The 23,518-nt window shown below is 39.2% G+C and overlaps 4 protein-coding genes across 14 annotated transcripts in view; 1 reads left to right on the forward strand and 3 right to left on the reverse strand.

The window, feature by feature from the left end:
• The window catches only part of madd (MAP-kinase activating death domain), a 36,406-nt gene extending 34,421 nt beyond the window's left edge, over positions 1-1,985 (reverse strand). For all 9 annotated transcript variants that reach the window (XM_047042724.1, XM_047042723.1, XM_047042720.1 and 6 more), the window contains exon 1: positions 1,689-1,985. The gene's annotated coding sequence lies outside the window, so the exon portion shown is untranslated. The remainder of the gene's footprint in view (positions 1-1,688) is intronic.
• A 180-nt stretch (positions 1,986-2,165) lies between these two features.
• On the reverse strand, positions 2,166-16,410 carry nr1h3 (nuclear receptor subfamily 1, group H, member 3). Of its 3 annotated transcripts, XM_047042737.1 has the most exons (12): positions 15,646-15,904; positions 12,088-12,299; positions 10,778-10,859; positions 10,306-10,382; positions 9,423-9,635; positions 8,905-9,171; positions 8,375-8,580; positions 7,908-8,087; positions 7,264-7,363; positions 6,643-6,756; positions 6,351-6,445; positions 2,166-6,076 (listed from the first exon to the last, which is right to left on the reverse strand). In XM_047042737.1, the coding sequence occupies exons 5-12, from the start codon at positions 9,610-9,612 to the stop codon at positions 5,930-5,932; spliced, it is 1,299 nt and encodes a 432-aa protein (XP_046898693.1). In that variant the 5' UTR covers positions 9,613-9,635; positions 10,306-10,382; positions 10,778-10,859; positions 12,088-12,299; positions 15,646-15,904; the 3' UTR covers positions 2,166-5,929. The 3 variants fall into 3 exon arrangements, with proteins under 3 accessions (XP_046898693.1, XP_046898691.1, XP_046898690.1); XM_047042735.1 differs by lacking the exons at positions 10,306-10,382; positions 15,646-15,904 and adding an exon at positions 16,325-16,410; XM_047042734.1 differs by lacking the exon at positions 10,306-10,382 and having other exon boundaries at positions 15,646-15,903.
• A 347-nt stretch (positions 16,411-16,757) lies between these two features.
• LOC124482251 (ADP-ribosylation factor-like 14 effector protein) lies at positions 16,758-19,451 on the forward strand. The gene is made up of 5 exons (XM_047042738.1): positions 16,758-16,954; positions 17,372-17,567; positions 17,777-17,896; positions 18,501-18,562; positions 18,887-19,451. Exons 1-5 carry the CDS (start codon positions 16,884-16,886, stop codon positions 19,113-19,115), a joined length of 678 nt encoding a protein of 225 aa, XP_046898694.1. The 5' UTR covers positions 16,758-16,883; the 3' UTR covers positions 19,116-19,451.
• Positions 19,452-19,553: 102 nt separating this feature from the next.
• fshb (follicle stimulating hormone subunit beta) lies at positions 19,554-21,444 on the reverse strand. The gene is made up of 2 exons (XM_047042739.1): positions 20,514-21,444; positions 19,554-20,303 (listed from the first exon to the last, which is right to left on the reverse strand). The coding sequence occupies exons 1-2, from the start codon at positions 20,685-20,687 to the stop codon at positions 20,082-20,084; spliced, it is 396 nt and encodes a 131-aa protein (XP_046898695.1). The 5' UTR covers positions 20,688-21,444; the 3' UTR covers positions 19,554-20,081.
• Positions 21,445-23,518: the final 2,074 nt, after the last annotated feature.

Consider the following 23,518-nt stretch of genomic DNA (forward strand, 5'->3'; position numbering starts at 1 on the left):
AAGATTACATAATTAAATGTCCATCTGACATTCTATTTACATAAACTACGGCTTTCTTAAGTGTAGTGGACAGATGGCTGTGAGTAAATATGTGCTTTGCAAACAAGAAGGTGAGGAAATAAATATAAATGTAAAGGGAGAAATAAAGAGATCAGCACCTAACAGATGATTCACAGACGTTTCATTTGCAAGAGGAAGCACGAAGACGTAGTTTAACAGTTGGCGTGAATCAGTAAACACTTCAATCCAATCAGGTATTTACTTGTGTTTCTGGCATCTTATCTTCATCCTTCTGTTATTTTCTTTCACATAAAAAACATGAATCCAATGAAAAAGGTAACCAACTACCATCGACCACCACTAGTCTACTTTATGCCTTGTCAGTGACACGGTTTTCCTAATTTGGCATTCCTGTGGCGTAATTTAACCACTTTCAGTCATTGAACCAGAGGTGAGCATTGGGTCAAAACACTCCAAACCTTCTGTAGACAAACTTATTACTTAGGAAAAAACCGAGCCCACAACAATTTAACTATCTTCACAGGCTAAATAGCAAAGGTTGACAATAGCTGAATCTGGCCAGTGGTCTGCAAGCAGCACTCCAGTTATGTAAGGACAGATGGAAAGAAATATTAATCACAGTTCTACAACATACACACCTATTTTGCCAGTAATATTGAACATTGAATACAAATTAATCAAATGGGGCAGCAGTTCTAGAGATGTAACTTAGAGTTGCAAGCAAAAAATGTAATGTGGGCTACAACTCAGGCCTGAAACTGAATGGCCCAAGATACGGACATGGTTTTCCACTCTACTGATCTTTAGAGAATAAGTTAAAGACTACTAGGCTAAGCATTGTACAATTATTATGTATAGTTAGGTCAAACTTAAATGTATTAAGCAAAATCATGTAATTAATTTCTAGGCTATAGTAAATCAGTTATACTATACAAATGGAGGTCAATGACAGGCCATGTCGTTCAGTGCTCAAACTTATCATTGTCCCATTATTCCTATATTGTCTTATAAATACATGAGCTGTGTGGGCTTTCACTGGTTTCAAATCTAAAATAAACGCCCCTGACCTCAAGTACCATCAACAACAAAAACGTGCATCATCATCATATGATATAGGCACTGAATGGAAGCGTTCTTGAAGGCGCTAGCTAGTTGTCATCGTCGACTTGAGCAAGCTAGTGATGGTGTTTACGTCCTCACTGTTGCGGTGAAGGTGACGGGCCAATAGCTTATGCGACTAGCTAACTAGCTTTCTCAAATTGAGCACCCGCTTGTCAGTTCATAAGCATGCATTATGCTAGCTTGAATTAAGTAGTAGTGCAAGGGCAAGTTTACAAGCGAATGCAATATACATACACTAAACAAGCATATTGCATTTTACCTCCATAAACTCCTAACTGGCTGGCACCATCCATAAATAATAAACATCCTCTCCAAGCTAGTAATAGTAGCTAGCTAGCTCCATCATTTCTGACGTCACGAGGGATTAACTATATTGGGGGCTAATTAGGTGGCTAACATTATTAGTGCTGGCTAGTATTGACACTAACAGCCCACCCTGACGTTAATAAGAGAAAATGTGAGTGTCAAAACGTTGGCAAGCGAGATGACTACCTTGTTCATAAAAGCCAGTGCATTCATTGAAGCATGATACGGTAACACCTTACCTAGCTCGCGAGCTAGCCAATGCTAGAAAGCCAGCTGCTGCTAGTGCTGATGTCGTCGGCCTCTTGCCTTGGGTTAGAAGCCTGTGTAGTATCGTGCTTTTGAATAGATGTAGCTAGCTATATCCAATATATATTATGAATGCATGATCCGTGAGGAACGATTCCTTTAGCTGTTCAAAGTGCAATTTTTGTCAAACCCCCGTTGCCGATGTACGGTGGTTGGATGATGGTTTACGGTTAGCTGGTGGTGGACCTGTCTTCCTCAGATCATACTGCAAGGAAGAGTTCCGCATACTGAATGATGGGAGGAGACTGTACCATACTAGTGTTTGGATGGGACTACAATAAAAATATCAATCATTATTTAACATTTTATTCAGATTGTTTACGCTGAACTCAAATTATTGAAAATATATTTCGAGAATATTGTAAAAATACGATTTCTCAATCTTTCAAACAAATGGAAGTAGGCTTTAGTATTTTGTCAAGATTTTAATTTATACATAAAGCAGAATTTACAGTCTTAAGGAATTACAATATTAAAATAGGTCTGGATTTCTATATCAACATTGTTTACATTTTTACTCTAGAATGATTACGTTTTGCACTTCAGTCTATACTTATTTACATTCAACTTTGTTAGCCATCTACTACAGTAACATGTTCCAAACAATCAATTGTGACTGAAGAACCACACAATTTCATCACATACCTTGTGGTAAATGCTTTTCATTTCCAGTAAAATTCTGAAATAACGTCATATCAGCGTAGCCAACGATCTAAAATGTTCTAAAGATATTCTTTCACCAATAAACCACATCCATTCTGGTCTTTTTCTGGGGGCCTGGTGGTTTTAAGGCTGATATGTTTGACCTGCCTCAGCGCCTTCTTGAAGTCACATCCCTGATACAATTGGAATTCTCCAGAAATGCAATGGCAGATCCAATTTGATGGTGAAACCATGGTCTTTTAAAACTTACCAAAATGCTAATGTAAGATCTGTGATTTCTCAATCAAAGGAAAGTTGCATTTCAAAGAATTATTAACATGGCCAATGGCCTTCTTTCACCGTACATTTACGCTGGCAGTAGAACCGTAGGCAAGACAAGTGGACACTGTGCTCTCCAAAGAATAAAACACTGTACAAATCACGGTATGTGTGCATATACCATGTACACACGTATTTTAGTCTGAGGGAAAGAAAGGAGCTTTGAGGTTCCAACAATAAAATTATTTATCATCATTCATGGAGTCAGGTCTGCAGACATTTGAAACATTGTACTGTAACTAAAATACAGTAAGGAAATAGGATACTGTGAAATATATTATGTAAATACTTTGTCACATTTGCATGGATCGTTCTTGATTCACTGAGCCCCTTTCCACCACCTAATTGTTCTATATCAAATCAATTTGTAAAGCCCTTTTTACACACAAGAATGTCAAAGGGCTGTATTAGGAGTCCCCTTATTACTTATACTTAATATCTGTGCAGTTTATTCCATAGTAATCTTGTTTGGTTAACAAAAATCTCTGACACACTATTTCCAATGATTACAGTCAAGTATAGTGAAGAATGGAGCCACAATCAAAAACAACTATACATCATTCCTAATAAGGATAGTTAATATTGTGTTTGATAAATTACAATAACATAACAACTATTAAGAGTTGATTTGAAAGAAATATTTATGAAATGTAAGCCACAAAGTTGATAACTGAGTACTGCAAGTTTGAGTAGTACTATCCCAGTGAACACCTATTTGTCATTCAGCTGGAGTTTGCAATTTTTTGGTTGATATAGAGACTATAGCAACCCTTGACTAGTTCAATGGATTTGTTGTTGTAGTGGTTATTGGTAGGTGTCAAAATTATTTCAACTGATTATACATATACCAACACCTTTGACAGGTAGTTAAACATAAAAAATGAAAATACCATGCAAAACAGAATTATCTGGATTTAGTAGACTAAGCATCAATGAGAAGCAATATGTTTGAAGCCAAAGTGACTAGAATGATCTTGGGGAAAACAGATTCAGATTACTAAACCATTAGGCCTAACTGCTAAAGTAAAACATGTAGGAATGTACATCTCCCTGGGAATGCTTTTTAGACATTGAGTTAAAAAAGCAGCAATATCAAAACTTTAAATTGAGGTTACATTAACTACCACATAAATGCATAGCAAAAGCAAAAACATAGTAGGTACATTGAAAATGCTATATGGTAAAATAGTATGAAGTGTTAGCCGTACAAGTTATTACAAAGTGTAAGGTGGCACAGTATGGGGGAGGGGTTTAAGTGGTTGTTGTAAAGGGGTAGTTGACAAAGGTTGTGTCACCAAAACAAGATCAATGTTAACATCCACTTACGCCTGGAAACCCCATCATCCCCCATACCATGTTCCTCTTGTGTAACATGTACCTCTAAATCATAATAAAGTGTTCTTACTATAGGTTTTTTCTATGTAGTTATTGTAACCTTAATGTAAAGTGTTGCCTAAAATATTAATGTGATACACCACTGAACAAACAACTCAACATTCCTTCTTGAGTTGTGTTCTGTTAAATCTTTGTAAAAAAACAATTTTGCACAATTGCTGCAACCACATACACGGATGCAATTTTTGTAGACCAACCGGCTGAGTGAGCTATTGAGCTGCTAGTCACAGCTAATAACTACTCTCTAATGGGTCTAATGAAGCCTCCCAGAAGGCTGTATAACAAACGGTTTCTGAGTTATGAAAAGGGGAGTTGCTAAAATGTTTGGGGAGGGGGGAATAACACGCCAATGAAAATGGAACTCCACTGAGTCCAGGGATACCTCCCACAGTGTGTGGCTAAAATGTAGGACTGACAATTTTTGCAAGGCTCTACGACAAACAGTTTATAAGTTACAAAGGGATGTGGCAAAATAGTGTCTGTCGATGTGTGACTTTCTACCAAGATTGGCCATGCTATGTGAATACATTCAGAAGTTATGTGCCTTTTTGTCGTAGGCCTCTCCCACTGGCACATCCTGTTTACCAGTTGGCATGAACAGTGAATCAGATGTCTTTTGGCGTGACCATAGCCAACCTTTTCCTAAAAACTTGTATAACTTGTGTAACTGTGAAGCCATTTGGAAGTTTTGTGCCTTTTTGTGAAAGCCCACTCCCACTGCCATACCCCCATTTAGCAAATTGGCATGAACGCTAACACACCTTCACACAGACTTGACGTCCACTCCAAAGTTTTCGCCTCCTAAAAACTGTGGCCACCAAAGGGTGGAGAAATGTTTGAGAACCGACTGACCCATCGACCAACCAGAGCTGTTGGTCACAGCTAAAAAGCTTGAAAGTACAAAACAAAACCAGTCAAGTGTGTGAGGACTCATCTTGTTAGTCATATATTCAGTGATGACAGAGAAGTATTGCTTTGTTGCGCGTTAAAAGTGTGTTGATTGTACAATTAATTGTAGGTTTCAATATTGGCTTACTAAAATATGTCCTTCAAGATTGTTTGTACATGAACATAAATGTTTTGGGACATTTATGACCATTGAAATTTTTTGAGGGAACTTAAGTAGTAGAGCGTGGAGCAATATATATCAAAACATAATTATACCTGTAATCAATCTGAATTATTGTCCTGCTCTGAAAAGCAAACCACTAACTGGTCTATAACAAAGCACAACACAATCCAGAAGACCTACCCATTAACTAATCATCACAAGAATAAGACATCTCTTTCCAACAGTTTTCATACCACTGTTTTCTATCCTTTGGAACACGGGCAATAATATTACTTGTTTGTAGTTTGTGGCCCTCATTCATACATTGGATTGTAAGCAAGCTATAGAACATATCTGCACAAAATGTTAATGGTTGACATTCACAGATAACACGGGCCAGTCATAGCACATAGAAGGCCCATCGTCAGCAGTCTCACATATAGGCCCCTCTCAACAAAGAATGAGTCAGGGCAGGATGACCAAGTGAACTACCATCAAATCACTCCCCATCAAGCAATTTACAGTCACCCTGTTGGTATGAGAGTGGGGCATTGCCATCTTGCCATACCTCAAAAGAAGCAGAAATAGAAAACATAAAAAGGACTAAATCCACCAATCTCGCAAAATGTTCCTGGGGTTTGCTCAATGAGTAAAAAGGAGAGCTGAGGAGCCTGGGAGATGCACTGTCATTTTCAGGTCAACTTAAGATGTCCAAAATGTTTCAATTTGTCCCACGGTATTGGAGTTTCACTCATGGACATCCCAGATTTCAGAAAGCAGTGGGGGGAGTTTCTTGTCTTGAAGGCGCAGTGCGAAGACTTGCTCTGAGTGGACACTGCTGAGAGTGCGGAGACTCACCAGCTTCATGAGCATGCGAGGAAACATCAAGTGGTCCTATAGGATGAGGAGATTCAAATGAAGGTGTTGCATCAATTCAGTCATTCATGTATATTAAATATTTCTCTAAGTAACATTGATACACATTGAGAAGGTACCATGAGTCAAACCCTGTTTTGGTGTTTGTAACTTCATTGTACAATAGTACACACCTCATACTGCCAAGAAACAGAACCAGCCATGATCTAATGTACTCAAAACAACTTGTGGAGAGTTGTTCTTCTATGCAAGAGGGTATTTCTAATCATGTCTCTACTAGGAGTTAACTTACGTTTGGTCTTTTTATCATGATGTAAGAGCGCAGTGCATCCACATACGGTTGCTGAAGACGTTCCACTAGGTCATGATCCTGAACATTGGGCCGATCTGGAGAAGACACCAATGATTATATTCATAAATCCACTCAAATTTTGAGTGATCCTGTCTTTTCTTTTTCCGTCCATCATCAATATATCCTCATTGACAACATCTTTCTTTTGTGTACTGGGGATAATATGATGTTCTGCAATAGCATACTGTATGAGCACAAGCAAAAGTCCCCTTGCTAGCCCTTGATGTCTGACCTGCAGAGAAGATGTTGATGGCGATAAGCAGAGCATACTCCGCCTCATCCAGGTGCAGGTCGTTCATTCCCTTGGAGAACTCAAAGATTGGGTTAATGAACTCAAACTGAAGCCCTAATGAAATGAAGCAAAACAAGACAAAAAAGGTTGTCAAAACAAAATAATTCAATGCTTGCTTTCAGGAACAACATGTGTGCCAGTAATGATGCTTTATGAGGGTGCCGGATAGAATTCAGCAAGAAGGATATTCTCAGCAGGCAACTAGAAACTGAAAAACAAGCTTTTATATTTTGGGAGCTGCTAAAGTAAATTCAGTTACAAGGTCTTGTAAATTACAATTTTTTGTTTGTAGCCCATAATTTCACATTTTCCCTTCTGGTGGGGGAAGTTAATCAAATTTAAATTTAAAACCTTGGTTGTGATCTCTGGCATAGCTTTTTATTGTTTTCAAATAAGCTAATGGGTCGAAATGAAGGAAAACAAACCTTCAGTGATAATTGAAAACAAAAAACCATATTGATGCATTATGGCATTCCAAATTGAACAATACAATACTTCGGGCCTGCTACTGGAAACAAGTGACAACAATGTACAACTGACAATGGTAGTAAGACACTGCACCTGCTTTGGCAAAATCCTCCTTGTTATAACTGAAATCCTTTAGAAACGTGATGCTCTCAATTGCAGGGTTGTATCGCCGAGATGTCTCAAGCAGCATGATCTAAAGAAGAATCACAACATTTTACTGAGTGGGATATCCTGCAAGTTGTAATTTGCATGCATGTCAATTGACTATTCCAAACATTCCCTGCAGAACAAAGGGGAGAAAAAAGTCAGCCATGTTGATCAGTGTCGGATCTTCATGTCAATATTTCTCCATTCTGGTCGATAAACCTCAGGTAAATACATGGAAAACTGCAATAGATTTGATGTTCGCAATTATATATATATATATATGCTCAGCCAAACTTCTCAATTGCGTATGTTGAAATAAATATAAGTAGATAACACGGTGACCATTTTACATTGTCTCATGTTTTGATATGCATAGTCTAGTGTCTTATCACCCTTCAGCAAAGCGTTTTCAAATAAACAATTCTGAATATAAGAAATATCAAGACAATCAAGGCTTCATTGTGTCATATTTCATCAACCCTAGAGGGTGCTCTTGGGTCAATGATAACACATTTATGTAGATAGTTATTCTATCTATCAATTTTTTGACAATAAATGTAGTACACCACTACAACATTCACTCAACTCACCTCAATGGTTGAGGTTTTGAGCAGGGCAATCTGGTCCTCTCGAGTTAGCTCAAGGAAACCTGGAAGCTGCTTAGCGAAATCAACTATCTCCTGGACCGACATGATGGCTAGCTCTGTGAAGTGGGCAAAGCGCTGCTGCCGCACCTCTCTGTTCTGTGGGTCCTGACTCTGCGGCCAGGGCTTGAGAGGAAACAACACATAGTGTGATTGAAGAAGATCAAAGAGGCTCAGAAGCTCATCGGTAATCAAAGAGATTGAACCATGAGCCACTGAACCGGCAAACATTCATGAACAGGCTGCTGTGAAGCATATTTAGCCAATATCAATACTGAACCAGCGTAGGTTGGCAGGCTTGTGCAACTAACACAAAATCTCAGCCACTCAAGCCTATATGAGAAAGTTCAGAAATATGTATTTTCATCAGGTCTTTGTTTGAGCAGTGAACATCATGTTCGGCAAACACTCACTGTGACTTTGGGTCGGTCAATGAAGGACCTCTTGTTGCATTGCTTCTGCATGGCCACCAGCTTCTCAATCATCTCCAGCTGTTCGGGAGCTAGCGTGGGCACCTCCAGCGGCAGGGTGGGCGTCACCACCGCCGACGGCCGCGCGGTCTCGTCCTCGTGCTGCTTCTTCATTTTCTTTAGCCGGATCTGCTCCTCAGACAGTACGCCTACAACGCAACATGACTTAGTCTAGTCATTGCAGAACACTGTGAAAGTCTTACTGTCACCCTTGAACGACACCATCTCCAACTTGTTTACTGCACAGAGCCATGATGGACGTCGCATCAAAATGGCAGGCTATCATGCTTCCACAAAACAACTATAAAACACTGTTACAATCAAAGGATACAAATCTACAGAATTGGGCGGGGGGGATTTATTTTCGAAATAGCTTTATGTTTCTCCTCACTTCTATGCATATACTGTACATATTTACTAACCAAACAATAAATGTGGAATTTTTAGTGGCACAAATGGTGGTTATCACTCACACTGCTCTCGCATGCCTGCTTCACGGCACTTGTGCAGGCGGCACTGCTGGCACTTGCGGCGCATGTACATGTCCATCTCACAGCGGCCGTTGTTTTTGCACGAGTACTGGGCGCTCTTGATGACACTGCGGCGGAAGAAGCCCTTGCAGCCCTCACAGCTTAGCACATTGTAGTGGAAACCCGAAGCCTTGTCCCCACAGACACTGCACACTTCGTTCCCCAGCATCTTAGGAGCTGGCCCTTTCTTCCTTTTCACTGGCTGGCCATCTGAGGGCAACAAGGTTGAGTTTTAAGATACTACTGAACATAATTCCATGATGAATCTATGATTAAAATACAAAATCGTTCAATACAGAACTATAAATGATCCTCAAGTGCACGTTTGCATTGTTTTGACAAAGAAATAATGCTATGGCACCTACAGTATGGCAAGTCATAATTCCTAGGTTATCCTATGCATTGAAGACAGTACAACCTGTTTGATGACACCAGCAATATATCAAAGACACCTTACATACCAGTGTTTGCAGGTATGTCTCCTGCTGCTGGATCTGACTTTATGTCACTGGGTTCCATGTGCAGAGGGTTGCTCATCTCAGCCAGCGAGGGCCCATTCTGTGAGGGACTGGAAACCTTGGAAGGGGGGGGCAGATCCAGTGAAAGGACAATTTCATTTTTCACTTCGATAGTGCCGCTCTTGTCACCCATGCATTCCAACACCTTACTCTCACCTGCGAAATGGAGAGAATAAGGTTAGTAATAGTGGCTTATTGTGCCTTTAAAAAGTTTAAGAACCATAAGCTTTTTTCAAATTTTGTTGCATTTCAAACTTTATCTAACATAATCTAACAAAAACGGAAGTGTGGACGTTTTTTACACAAGGTCAGATCCTTTGCTATGGTACCAATCTTCCTATGGCTCTAAATTAATCAAAAATATTTTGATCCTCCTTAAGATGTCTGTAGAACTTTATTGGACTCCCCAGGTGAAAAAATGTAGTGACTGGACATTTACAAAGCCAGCCACCTTTCCAAACACAGTCCAGTGCATGCAAGAGCAAAAACCAAGCCACATATTCTATACAATTCTCCATAGACCTTTGGAGAAGGTTATTAAATGTGCACAGTGGGATCAGAGGGAGAGGAAAGAAGTTTGGAACCACCAAGATTCATCCTAGAGCTGGTTGTTGCTATAAAGATGGGAAAACCTGCACTCCATCAATCAGGCCTTGGTCAAGTGGCAAAAAGCCATTGAAGTAAATAGCATGTGACAGCTGCCTGGAGTTTTCCAAATGACACTTAAAGGACTCTGTGAGGATAAAGAAACAGACTTTTCTGGTCTGTTGAGAAACTTGAACTCATTGGTTGGTATAGTAGCACTATGAGTGGTACCGCTCATCACCTGGCTAGTGCCCATCAGGTGAAGGATGGAGGGGAAGTACGGTAGGGAATGCTTTTCAGGCGCAATGATTGGGAGACCTGTCAGGGTTGAGAAAATGATAAGCAGAGCAAAACTGAGATTCTGAAAACCTACACTCCAACTCTGACTGGGAAGGGGGTTACCTTTCTGCATGACAACTACTAACTAGAACACAGCCAAGACAATGCCACAGTGGTTTCTCGAGAGGATCGGCAAGGATGATTGGGGGAAAACTGCCAATATCCAATATGTGCTGAGATGGTAGAGGCATACCGAAGAATACTAAAATGTATCATGTGTCAAAGGCACTTCCACGAAGTACTGAATAAACGGCCAAAATGCTTATGTAAAAGTTATTGTTGAACTGCCCTACATCAATAAGGCTCTGTACTTCACATCTTAAAACAACAAATGGGCAAACGTAATACAAACTCAACTAGTGGGGGAATCTTACCATGACCAACATCTGTGATATCAGTCGCAGACAGTGTTGACATCTTCTGCACAGCAGCTTGTCATTACGAATTAATCTGCACCTTTAAGGAGAAACACAACAGTAAATGAGATATGCTGTAGAAACCCTTTTATGAAGCAAAGGTTTTTCTTAAGCATTGTTGGTTGCTGGTTGGATGCCTATTTATTAGATCAACCTAATTTTACACAACGTTGTTACAGATGTATGTTCCCATGTGAAAAAGGTTATTATTGTGTGTGAGTCAGTATTTAATGTGTGCTCTTCTCTACTTAGATTCTTGAACTGTCAAACAGTACATCGCCATCAGACAGTATACATTCCCATCATCATCCCAACAGACAAAGTTCAGGTTATTTTATCTAATCTCAAACTATTTCATTGTAGGTTACAATGTGGGTGAAGTCAATAGTGTATAGGTTTTTCTACACAAAACGGTAACCTTGCCTGAGGTGTGCATGTCCAGTGTAAGTGAAACGTGGAAGATGTGAATAGGAAGCAGAAGAGGCGAAAAAGGAGAAACTAAAATTGATTAAATATGGAATATGCCTATGAGAAGAGAGAAGAGAGGCCTGAAATAAATCTACTCTGCCATCATAAGTATACAGTCAATGCTCAGAAATGGGAAATACATGTCTTGTTAACAACAACTGGCAGATAATGGCTTGTTAGGCATAATTACTAACAAGCGTATTAATAATAATAAATAATAGGTAGTAAGACGGGTATATAGTCATGTTTACAGTTAATTTGGAGGGGTTAAAATGAGAGAAGTGGTCGAACCGGTAGAAGTGGTGGATGAAGAAAGTTATCTGGTCACAACTCAGGGCAATACAGTATTGAAAAAATATATAGCCTATAACCTGACCTTTGTGAGTACAATGGCTCATATTACCACTTCCTAAACTTGAGTCACAACATTTCTGTAAAGGCTGAAGAATCTGGAATGCTACTCTTAATGTGCCAAAATGAGAAGAAATGTCACAGACCACAAAATCAAACATTGTGATTGTTTGACAGATATTGACTGTACAAAATGTTAACAGTTTAAGCTATGCTGTTCTTTCAAGTGTCTGTGCAGTGTGCATAATACTATATAAAAAATTAGAATATTCAAATTAATCTAGACTTGGCGTAAATCAAGAGAATGGGAATGTCAGGTCTTAAATTCAAGGCAATAGTTTTTTTTGTCTAATTTAACACCAGTTTAGTGTGTCCCATAACTTTTTTGGACAGCAAATTGAATGACTGTTATTCAGTGACAAAAAGAAACACATGGGGGTTAAACTTACCACTCTAGAAAAGTTTTATGATCTTTCCATCTTGCCCACGTGAGACCAAAACTTCATACAAGTCAGACCCTTCAGTGGGCTTGTCTTGACACGTTAGTGATTACGATACCTGGCTTTTTTGTGAGTGTTTTTTGTCACGAAAACACAAAACAATATCTTGAGGAGAGAAAGCTAAAAGGGAGGGAGAGAGGAGCAATCACTATCACTGTGTCCTGTGGGGAGCAGAGAAGAAACAGAGAAAGAGGGAAGGGAGGGGAAGGAGGGGTGAAAACAGGAACAGAAGAGGTTACTATCGGTCGTTTGCATAGCTCTGAAATCCCCACTGGGCCCTATGCACAAGTTTTTTTCCAATGTAAGTGTCTGAGCAGTCAATTTTCACAAACACCCAGACAGCTACATGCATGAACAATTGATACAAGTTTTAACATGAAAGGGCCTTACCTAAATAAGTATTCTTTAACAAAAAACACATGTAGGGTAGGCCTTAAGAAAACCCAAACCAAATGACTCCAACACACACTTATAACATAGACTACACAGATACTACAAGATTGGATCCTCACTCATACCACATCCTCCCTGAATGAATCACAGAGCAAACAGCTGTGTACAGTGCATTACATCAGCCACAGGGGCTCTTGCTCTCAAAGACCATGCATACTATGTCAGAGAGAAGTGATCAGATAATTGTTGTGAACAAAAATCACGCATTCGTAAATACAAAGGTGCAAAACAGTGGGTTACAGAGTAGGATTTTTGTGACAAAATGTGTTGGGGCAAATAAATAAATAAGAATCATTAACCATGTACAATGAAAAATGGAGTGGCACTCAAGGACAAATACGACTGGATTATGGTCCTATAAGGATGCTTGGAAGATAGATAGCGCACTTGAGTTAACTGGGCCAATGGCGAGTTCTGAGAAGTTCAGTCATTTAGATCAGGTTAGGTCAACACAGGCTTTGACCTCAAGTAACACCCCTTGCTCGTTTTCTCTCCAAGTCCAATGTTCTGTACAGCTTATCTGTCACAGGTACCTTTGCCCCAATGGTAGCTTTCAAAGACTGATGGAAATTAAATCTAAAGTGCCATCACGATAGTCTAGTCCTAGTGTGAATCTCAATATTACACTTGATTTCATGGCTGAATATTCAGGTCTAAAAATATCAGTTCATCAGGCCATCTGAAACTTGTTTGTAAATATATATTTTTTGTGTAGATACAAATAGGATGTATGGTTTATTTTGATGCAAAATCATGACATCTACTTCGGATGACCCCTTTATCTTAAAAACAATCAAGTGGTAAAGATACCAAAGCTCCAAAAACAGAATTGTCTCATGGCAAGTTTCAGTACCTCCTTGCATTATAAGCACGGGTGTATGCGTGTCATCTGGAAAGTTTTTCACTTTGTAGAACAAAAGGTTCCACAACAAACTTGCATCAGGTCAGTGTTTTTGGTGGGAAATCTAGTTTTCTCCAATTCTCACGTCATCGGAGGTAGCAACTTTCCTTGTAGAGAAAAAAAAAATTACAGACTAAGCACCATGAATTAAAGTAAAATAGTTCACGATCTCTAGATTTCTTTGAGGGAAGTCTTTAAAGGAGGAGGGTCCTAGTAGTGATGTGTCGTTCGTGAACGATTCGTTCATTTTGAACGAATCCTTATAAGGACTCGGGAGTAACGAGTCCTCTCAACGAGTGATTCGTTCATTTCCCGACTCGGTCTTTCTACGAGTCTTTGGATCATTTTTCACGTGACCTGCATAGGCTCTGTAGCTAGAGGAAACGAACGATTCGTTCCTTTCCCGACTCGGTCTTTCTACGAGTCTTTGGATCATTTTTCACGTGACCTGTATAGGCTGTAGCAAAAGGAAACGAACGATTCGTTCCTTTCCCGACTCGGTCTTTCTACGAGTCTTTGGATCATTTTTCACGTGACCTGCATAGGCTCTGTAGCTAGAGGAAACGAACGATTCGTTCCTTTCCCGACTCGGTCTTTCTACGAGTCTTTGGATCATTTTTCACGTGACCTGTATAGGCTGTAGCAAGAGGAAACGAACGATTCGTTCCTTTCCCGACTCGGTCTTTCTACGAGTCTTTGGATCATTTTTCACGTGACCTGCATAGGCTCTGTAGCTAGAGGAAACGAATGATTAGTTCCTTCCCCGACTCGGTCTTTCTACGAGTCTTTGGATCCTTTTTTCACGTGACCCGCATTGTATTTTTTAGTAGAGGAAACAGTTTCCTTATTCCCTTTCGCGTGGCCGCTGTTTTAGTAAGACGTGAATGAATGATATTCGCTCAAGTCATCATACTGACTGGTTTTGTTATTTTCACTTTACATTTACACTTACAGTTTAGTGCAGTGTAATTGTTTGACGTGATAATTAAATGCTAGTGTGATAATACATGACCAAATCATACAAACTCATGATACATTATTTTAATGCAGGAATTTATTTTGAAATAGTATTTGCTGGTGCACATGTCATGCACTAACCTACAGTGGACGTATAGGGGCTATACGTCCTTTGCAGTGGACGTATAGCCCCCAACCCCCCCCCCCCCCCCCCCCCCCCCCTGAAATGAACAAATGACTCGAAAAAAGATTCGTTCATTTTACTGAACGAGATTCAAAGAACCGAATCAGTAAAAAGAACCGAACTTCCCATCACTAGGTCCTAGTATTGCCAATGAAGGTTACTTCATAAACAACCACGTAAAGAACACACACAAAAAGAAGTAGGCTACGCCACAATCATTGACAGTCCCAAGTCAATAGAAATAACACATAAAAGCCGCGGTGACCTGACTCTTGTTGACAAGCTACCAAGTCGTTATAGGTAACGTTATCCAGCAATATTGTAAATTAATTCATGGCATGGCTAGAAGAGACCAGTCACCCTAAATGGCTATAGACGGTATTCTTGTTTCACAATCATGTCATGACAGCATTGGTCGGTGTCGTCCTTCTACCATGTTAAGTTAGCTAGCTCTGTCCTTATAACGTTATAACCAACTAACCAGCAACATTCTGTTTATCTAGCAGGCTAAACGTCAACATTGTAGTTCTCAAGGCATATTGCTAGCTGTCTACCTTTCAGGTACTCACTTACTGCAACTTTTCCAGGCAAAGTCTAGGCATAATAGCCACGAAGCTAGTAACAAGTGCTCATAATAATAATATACAGTAGAGGCTGGATAGTTTCTAATTTCTAAATTCCTAAACAGGCGTGTTTTGCTAGCCAGTACGATAAATGTTCTCTTTAGCTAACAATGTCAGGCCACTCACCAAAACACATAACTTATTAAATAGCAAGCTAGCTAGTTTTGTCAGTCAAGTTAAAATGTAGATATTAATAGACGCTACGCTAGCACTACAACAGAGACCACTAGTCTAGCTACAAGGTACGTTGGCTTATCATTACCACCAGGGTGTTTCCTGACTATGAGGGTAAATACATGTTGTTATAAATCTCATTGAGATAAAGATAACTTTTCATTCCCAAAAAATGTGTTTGAAGGCATATCTGACAGTTTGTAACCGATAGTTACCCCGTGCTGTGGTTCCAGGCGATGCTAACAATTAGCAAGCAGTGAACGCAGCTCTTCGAATCATGTGACACTCAAGCAGGAAATGGTCAAGTAGTCGCAAGCTGAGCTGGGTGGCTGCGGCTAACTTCATATATAGGGGATCGGTCGGTCTCAAAAGCTGAATTTCTTTACAAGCTCACTTAAATCAAGTCAACTTGTTATCGCTACTGGCGATTTGTAAGTAAAATGACACCGTGCATTGCTACATCAAAGATTCGTAACCATTGTGATAAATAAAGGTTCAACATAAATTATTTCCTACATTAGTGAACGTGTCTGTTTTTGACGTCACTGAGACATGTTTTGCTAGCGTGAATGAGCTTACATGTAGGCTATAATTAATGTCAATAAGGATTGGGGGGATGTACAGCAAAGGGGTTCTCGAACGATTATGGCTTGGAAGAAGGTGTTGCTTATGCTAATTATGTATCTATCTGCTTCAACAGGGCATTTTAAGCCTACTGTTATGTAGTGAACGATTGTATCCTGTAGGTGGTGTAGTATTTGTCACGAGCGTTGTTGATGATGCGTACAACTTTTTTTATAACACCAACATAAAAGTGCAAAAACAGAAACGCCATTACCCTGGGGATACAGTTATAACAGTTAAATAAACATTTTATAAAATGAAAACGTTCACCTTTAGCAATCTTCCCTGCCCTGTAGAGTAAGACAAGCGTCAAACACATTTCCTGTGTTGCGTCCAACTTTCGATTTCGAAATAAGAGCATGTTCTTAAACCTGTGATTTTGGTGACAGAACCATAGACCTAATATGGACGGAATCGACGCCTATGATTTTATTTAAAATAATCAAATCTACATCTGATGGGGAAGGCACAAAGATGAATTCCTAAATTCAATTCACAATTCAAATTCTAATCCTTTACTTGAATCCGTATTTGTCCCAAATTGTTTATTTTCGTATGTATTTTATTTGTGTTTTGAAAGGTGTACATTTTACCCAAATAACAAGTATACATCAGAGCCTGTTTAAGGACTTTTCTCTATTAGACATTCTCTCTATACATCTTTCTCTGGATCTTTTTTATTCTTGTAAAGAAATGAACCGGAAACCTTTCATACCAGTTCCTGCGTAATGAAAACGATTTAAAAAAAATACGAGTGGCAATCCCTACGCTTCCAATTCAGAAAGTTACAAAATAATTACTGGGTCAGACACGCAAGAAGTTAGTCATCATGCCTGTAATTTGTGCAGCAACTGGTTGCACCAACAAATTTATTAAAGGATCGGAAATACGGTTTTATAGGTAAGTGCACAAGCTTGTTTGCTAGCCTAGTAGCCTAATATTCTGGACGGTATTATAAGAAAGACAGCAAGTCCACGTTGGTAGGGATATTTATATAAATGGATACCATCACCAGCCTCTCAAATAACTTTATGATGGAAAAAGAAGCTAGTCATATAGCTAATTCTGATACAAGACTGCTCCGGTCTTTAGACACTGGAACAAGGGTGTAGGAACAGCAGCCTGAGACAAGGACAGGTTAAACATAACATCAGACGCATGAGCCATGCTTGTTTGTTTGTAGAAGCAGTCACTCGTGAAGCTAATGCCACAACTAGATGGGTTTTGGTGACAATAGACAGTATATAATTAACCTAAGGTCTGTTTCATTGATATTTCCAAAATACTTTCATAACAAAACCTTATTTTCCATGTTAGATTCCCTATTAGCAAACCCCAGCTTGCCACACAATGGGTACATAGCCTGGGTATGAAAAACTTCATCCCTACTCAAAACACCTGCCTCTGCTCAGAGCATTTCAGACCTGACTGTTTTCGAGACTATAATGGCAAACAGTTTTTGAGGGAGGATGCTGTGCCTACCATTTTTGGGGAAGTACAAGATGCATCAAAGGTATGTGGTACCTTTTTATTTTGTGAATGTATTTGTGAATGGCATGTCATATGAACTGGAAGTCATACATAGATTTTGTATGCATAATAATTCAACAATAAAGGGTAGGTTGTGCTAGCTAGCCAATAATTATTTTGAGTTACTTACACATTGCATTTGTGTTAGAAGAAATGTAATGATACCGATGCTAATCACAAATATCAATGCAGATTGAGCTTAGGAAAAGAGTACCAATCATGAAGGATACCCGAATTGGAACACAGTCTGACAGAGAAAGGGCAAAGGATACTGCCAATCAAAGAAAGGACAGACGGCAGGCTGGCTTGAAGGTGAGTCGTAAAATGGGTGTTTTTGCATTTGCATTTTAATTATTCAAAAAAGGGGATTGCATGGTTATGCTTCACAAGTTGACTCCACAAGGGTGTTCACTCAGCATAATTAAATACACAGTAGACTGCTTTCTTTTGTGTTTCTAGTAACAGAAATTGTTATTGCAGGGACAAACCATTTCTAATACAATGGCTACAGAGGGAAATGGTCACAGTAGCTGTATTGTTCAGTTTTTGCACCAATTACAAGTATAGTAGCAGTCAACCACATCTGTCTTCCTTTGTCCCCTTGATTTAGAAGGAAAACTTAGGTAAAAGCCTTATTTGCAAAACAATTGTGGGAGTACTTTGTGTGAGCTACTCTCATACTAGCAGGTTTTTCATTTTTCGAATCAATGATTCGAATCAATGATTCATTTTTCGAATCAATGATTCAATGAATGAGCATTCTCACACTTTTTCAAATACAATAGACATAGGGACAGGCACCATGTAGGCTGGGGCACAACGGCATGATTGGTCTATTCATATTTGTTATCTGTTGACTGCTAACCCTTCACAAAGTTTTCTCACGAAAATTATTCTCTTTATTGTGTTTTGTCAGTTACGAGGTGGCAGTGAGGTAACTCGAAAGAGAGGGGGAAAAGTTTCCAGCTCCAGTGACAGGTAAGGATGGTTAACAAATTCCAATGCTGGAATAAATACTTGGTGTAATACTATTGTGTTTCGATTCCACAACTTTGTCACATGGGACATGGCCGTTAGCATTCAACACATTGACCGTTGAGTCAATGTGGTCCAATAATGGGTACTTTCCAGTACTTATTTGTTTTTACTTCAACTTATATGTAAATTGTATTTCTATGGCTGGCTAATAGATAGCCTCTCTGTAAAACTTTAGGACAGGAAATGGTACAGCAACAGAAACCAGACACGGCTGGATTCTGGAAACTGATGCCAACTGTATGTTTTCATCTCTTTACCTAACAGGCAGAATATGGGTGCCAGGAGCAAAGTGTATGACAGCAGAGGACGGCTACTCTCATGCAACAAAGATATGTGTGACTGCTTGGATGTGGACTGCATGGGCTGCTTCTACCAATGCCCCGACTGTGGCTCACGCAAGTGCGGCGTAGAGTGCCGCTGTGACCGGAAGTGGATGTATGAGCAGGTGGAGGTGGAGGGTGGAGAAATCATTCGCAACAAATACACCATTTAATAACTTGACTCAGGAGTGCCTAAATGAAGATGGAGTTCAGTGAAAATGTTTGAATTTACAACAAAGAATATAAAGGTCTATGATTATTTTCTGGAAAATGAAAGAATGTGGTGGAGGGGTGTTCCTAGAACCAAGATCCATGATATTAAAAAAATATAGCTTTGTTTTTTGTTTTTTTTATACTTGCGGTAGGTTAATCTATTGATGTGTACACAAGTTCAACCACCAAGGTTTAGATTGTATCTGAAAATAAGGTGGCTTTTTTGTTTTTTCGTCACAGTTACTTGCTTATAATGTATCTATGCTTGTGTTTATAAATAAGTTGCTACCCCCCTTTGCCACTCCCTCCTTGGACACTGCAATATGTAACGCACACATTGAGACCTTTGCTAGCCTCATATTTTCCTCTGTTCCATCCAGTCATGTCTTCATGATCAATGTACACCCCTACGGCATTGTGGGCAGCATGGGGCAGCATGACACAGCAGTTCATCACACTAGCACAAACAAAGGCATTGCCAAGACCCACCTACTGTATATCTGAGCTTTCTTTACTTGCCTTTTTGAGTATGAGCTAGGTTTTTAAAGCATGCGACTGGTGGAATCAATTTGGCATCTGAAATACTATGGGAAAACAAAAACACTAAAGTAATGAGACTGCTGCATTGTATAGAATAATTGGAACTGGGAAAGGGGTAAGGCCAGTGAGGTCACAAAATGCTATACTATTTCATAAAGGACATATGTCACTTTGTCATTTTTAGTAAGTTATTTGATCAGCAGATTTGGTTCATATTTTTGCAGACTGTGTAGGACATTGAGGTAAAGGTGATACATGCAACTCATGGCTGATAATCTTTTTTATTTTCAAGTTTCAAGCATCAGAGGACACAATGTATTTTTCTGGCATGGCAAATAGTGGCTGTACTGTATATTTATGGTAATGCTCATCAAGCGATTTGCTCTTCAGAATACAGACAGGCAACTTGCCATGTCCCTGTGCATGGGATCACACTCCGTGCTAGCAATGGAACACGTTGTACATGCACAGCTCTTGGCCACAGGGTACGTTAAAACTGGGTCCACCCCAAAGGGGCAGTCTTGGATGTAGTAAGTCCCGTCGGACCATTCTTTGAAGTTGCAGGTGGCCTGAGGTACCTGGACCAAAGGGCTAAAATAGTTCCAGTCCTAAGAGCAACAACAGAAATTAGATTTGTGAGAATACAGTTTATTCATATACAAACCACCACAAGTGACTGCCTGTTTTTGTGGCATAAATCACCTGGATTCGGTATAAATGATAAACATGACATACTATTTATTGTGAAAACATATTGGGGTATATAATGGGGTTTAAGAGTGATTTGAAGTTACATCCACCACACCCTATTTCATTACCTTGGTTTCACACATGCCGGCGCAGGAGGTGGTTTCGATTGTAACAGGGTGGCTCCCACATTCTGTTTTTTCCAAGGTGATGGAGATGTTAGTTAGTTGGCAGCCAGACCCACAGTTGGATTCGGCCTTCACCAGAACAAGCAGTACTGCCATGACAACCAGCTGCATCCTCATATGTGTGCAAAAATATTCCACAAGGGGACAGATTTGCCTTCAGATACCTGTCAGAGGAAGAGAATGATGAAGGATGGACTGTTCTGTGGGTGACTGATAAACCTTTTCAGTGAGAGCAAGCTGACTTACACTAGATCATTATATCTTTTCTATATCTCTTATGATTATGACCTATCACCCATTCACATTCCTGTATGTTATCTAATGCTTTGGAATATATGTTCAATTGTACCCCATTTCCTTAATCCATGGACTGATTAAGAAACCATGGGCCCCTGGGCCTGCATGTGTCAAGGGCCCCCCCCCCCTCACCGCAAAAAACCCAAACATTTCTCTAGGCAAAACAATTTCTTTTTTTTTTGACAGGAATAATATTGATATTGTTGTTTAAAAACGCAAAAGTACTCGAGTAATCAACAAAATAAACAACGTTTATATTACACAAATATTTGATAGTTGTAACCATAGACAAGAGTGTACATTTGTAGCCCACACAACCCTCTCTCTTTCTTGAAAAATTACCATCATAGGCTTAACAATATTATATCTTCAATAAATAGTGTGTTGGGGGTGCTTAGACACAGTTCTAATGCTATTGTTTTGCACTTGCTTTTTGGATTTCTCCCTACAAAGTTGAAGGGCCTATATTGCATGGAGTACTCAGCCCCTATAGATAAACACTCACTTGAGGGGATAAACACTCACTTGAAAGGTATCATGAAGGTTTCTTTCTTGTGACATCTTCAAAGTGAATGTTTAGGCTATTTTTAATTTTAATCAGTAGGTCTTTTGGGGCCCTGTTAAAGACATTAATGACTTAAGCCTAGCATATACCGGCTACGGCGCATATCATATCAATACCATAGTACATCAAGTTAATGACAGCGACGATACGCCGAGGCTCTGGGTTATGGGCCCCCTGAGCTCATGGGCCCCTGGGCCTGGGCCCGGTAGCCCCGTTGGTTAATCCATCCTTGCCTTAATCTCAATGTTTAGCTTTATTGTGTCCAATGCTTCAATAGATCCTGTAAACATGTAAACATGATGTTCACTTAAAACACTTTAGAGAAATTCACAAAATATAAATAGTGCCTTATTTAAACATACTGTATGTCAAGCCAATGTATTCAATCATCCGAAGTGTTAAATTACACTGTTTTAGTTTACATAAATTGATTTCTGTGAATTGCAGGGAAATATACTGTGTGTATTCTTCATATTATGTTCAAGGGAACAGATGGCAGGAAGGGCCGGGACAAACTATCAATGCGAATCCTTATTGATATATATTTGTTTAATATGCCTATTAGTCCTGTTTCACTATTTCAATTGTTAAAGTTAAGAGTGGCTTTTACATGTGAGAAATATGCCTGACAACTATTTTACCAATCAGCAAGATAATCTAGATAACCCTCCCTTTGAAAAACATTCATCCAATTCACTTGACATGTCCACATAATAAAACATTTTAGAAATTATCATAAGAGCAGTGCTGCTACTTGACCATAACCTCACTAACCATGACTTATTTTAGAGCACTGCAGATAATATATAAAACCAAGAAATAAAAGAAATTCGTGCAGCTACTCAGCGATTTATGAAAATACATAAGATAAAGTGATGAAAAACAATAAAAGCATGCTCACCTTTCAGAATCAATGGCTTCATGTGCAAAGAGGGACAGGCCTTTTATCCTCCCAGCCATATTTGACCATGACCATATTTGGTTTTAGGATTTTTATGATGCAAAGTTTCCTTTGTATCTTCAACAGGGGTAGACCCAGATCTCTTAATCTCTCTTGCCTTGCCCTAGTAAGGTTTCAAGATGGATTTCCCTACCAGACTGTTTCAGTACAAATGTAAGGGATTTACTTTCAACCCAACAGTCAAGCTCAGGTTGCCGGCTCAAGGACTGTAGTCCTACACAAGAGGTGGATGCGATTGACTTTGGGACAATATGTCTGAAAACATGCGGCTGAAGGGCTTAAAGTATCAGACAATGTGTCTGCTCCCACAAAAACATATCAACCAACTCATGGAAAATGCATGCAAACCTCCCTGCTCGAATGGTCCCTTTAGCACAACATCAATATTACAGAGAAACAATCATTATATATGCATGTAAAGCACAAGGCAGACATTGACACTTTTGGTCTTGTTATTATGTTATGTGACATTACTCTCTCCTTTTTAAAATGAAGGGAAACCTACTGGTGTACAAGTCATTATATTTCATATTATATTGTTGTAACATGATTTTACAGTGTTACCATAATCCTTCACAAATATTCAATGGATGTGTGTTCTTGGACAATACATGAATTCTTTAGAAATTACATAAAAGCTGTTTTGGGGCATGTACTTTAGCAACAATGACAAAATACATACAAAAGAAACAACAATAAAATGAAATTTCAAGTTCCACCTTTATAGAAAGAATATGTTTTATTTTGGTGGAACAAACAAAGGTATACCATTCCTGATATCTATGAAATGTATATTTGGATGTTCTTGGAAATATTTAACTTATAAGGTAACTTCCCTTTTCCCTAAATGTATCCCACAAGTTGACATACCAAAGCAAGTACAAGTCAGCTGCCTGTTTGTAAAAGAGACAAAACTGGGTTTGCGGCATTCAATAAAGCTTATGTTGTACCGCAGCCTAGTTAGGTTGCATTGACAGTACTCACTTGATTGGAAGTCACAGTTTATCTTCCTGACATGCATTCCCTTCCAAATATCAGGATTCCAATTATATTGTTCATGTACATGGCATGTAACTTCTCTCCAAGTATTTTGGGAATTGTAACAATATGTTTTAAATGACAATG

Source organism: Hypomesus transpacificus, chromosome 19 (genome assembly GCF_021917145.1).
Source record: "Hypomesus transpacificus isolate Combined female chromosome 19, fHypTra1, whole genome shotgun sequence".
NCBI classification, from domain to species: domain Eukaryota; kingdom Metazoa; phylum Chordata; class Actinopteri; order Osmeriformes; family Osmeridae; genus Hypomesus; species Hypomesus transpacificus.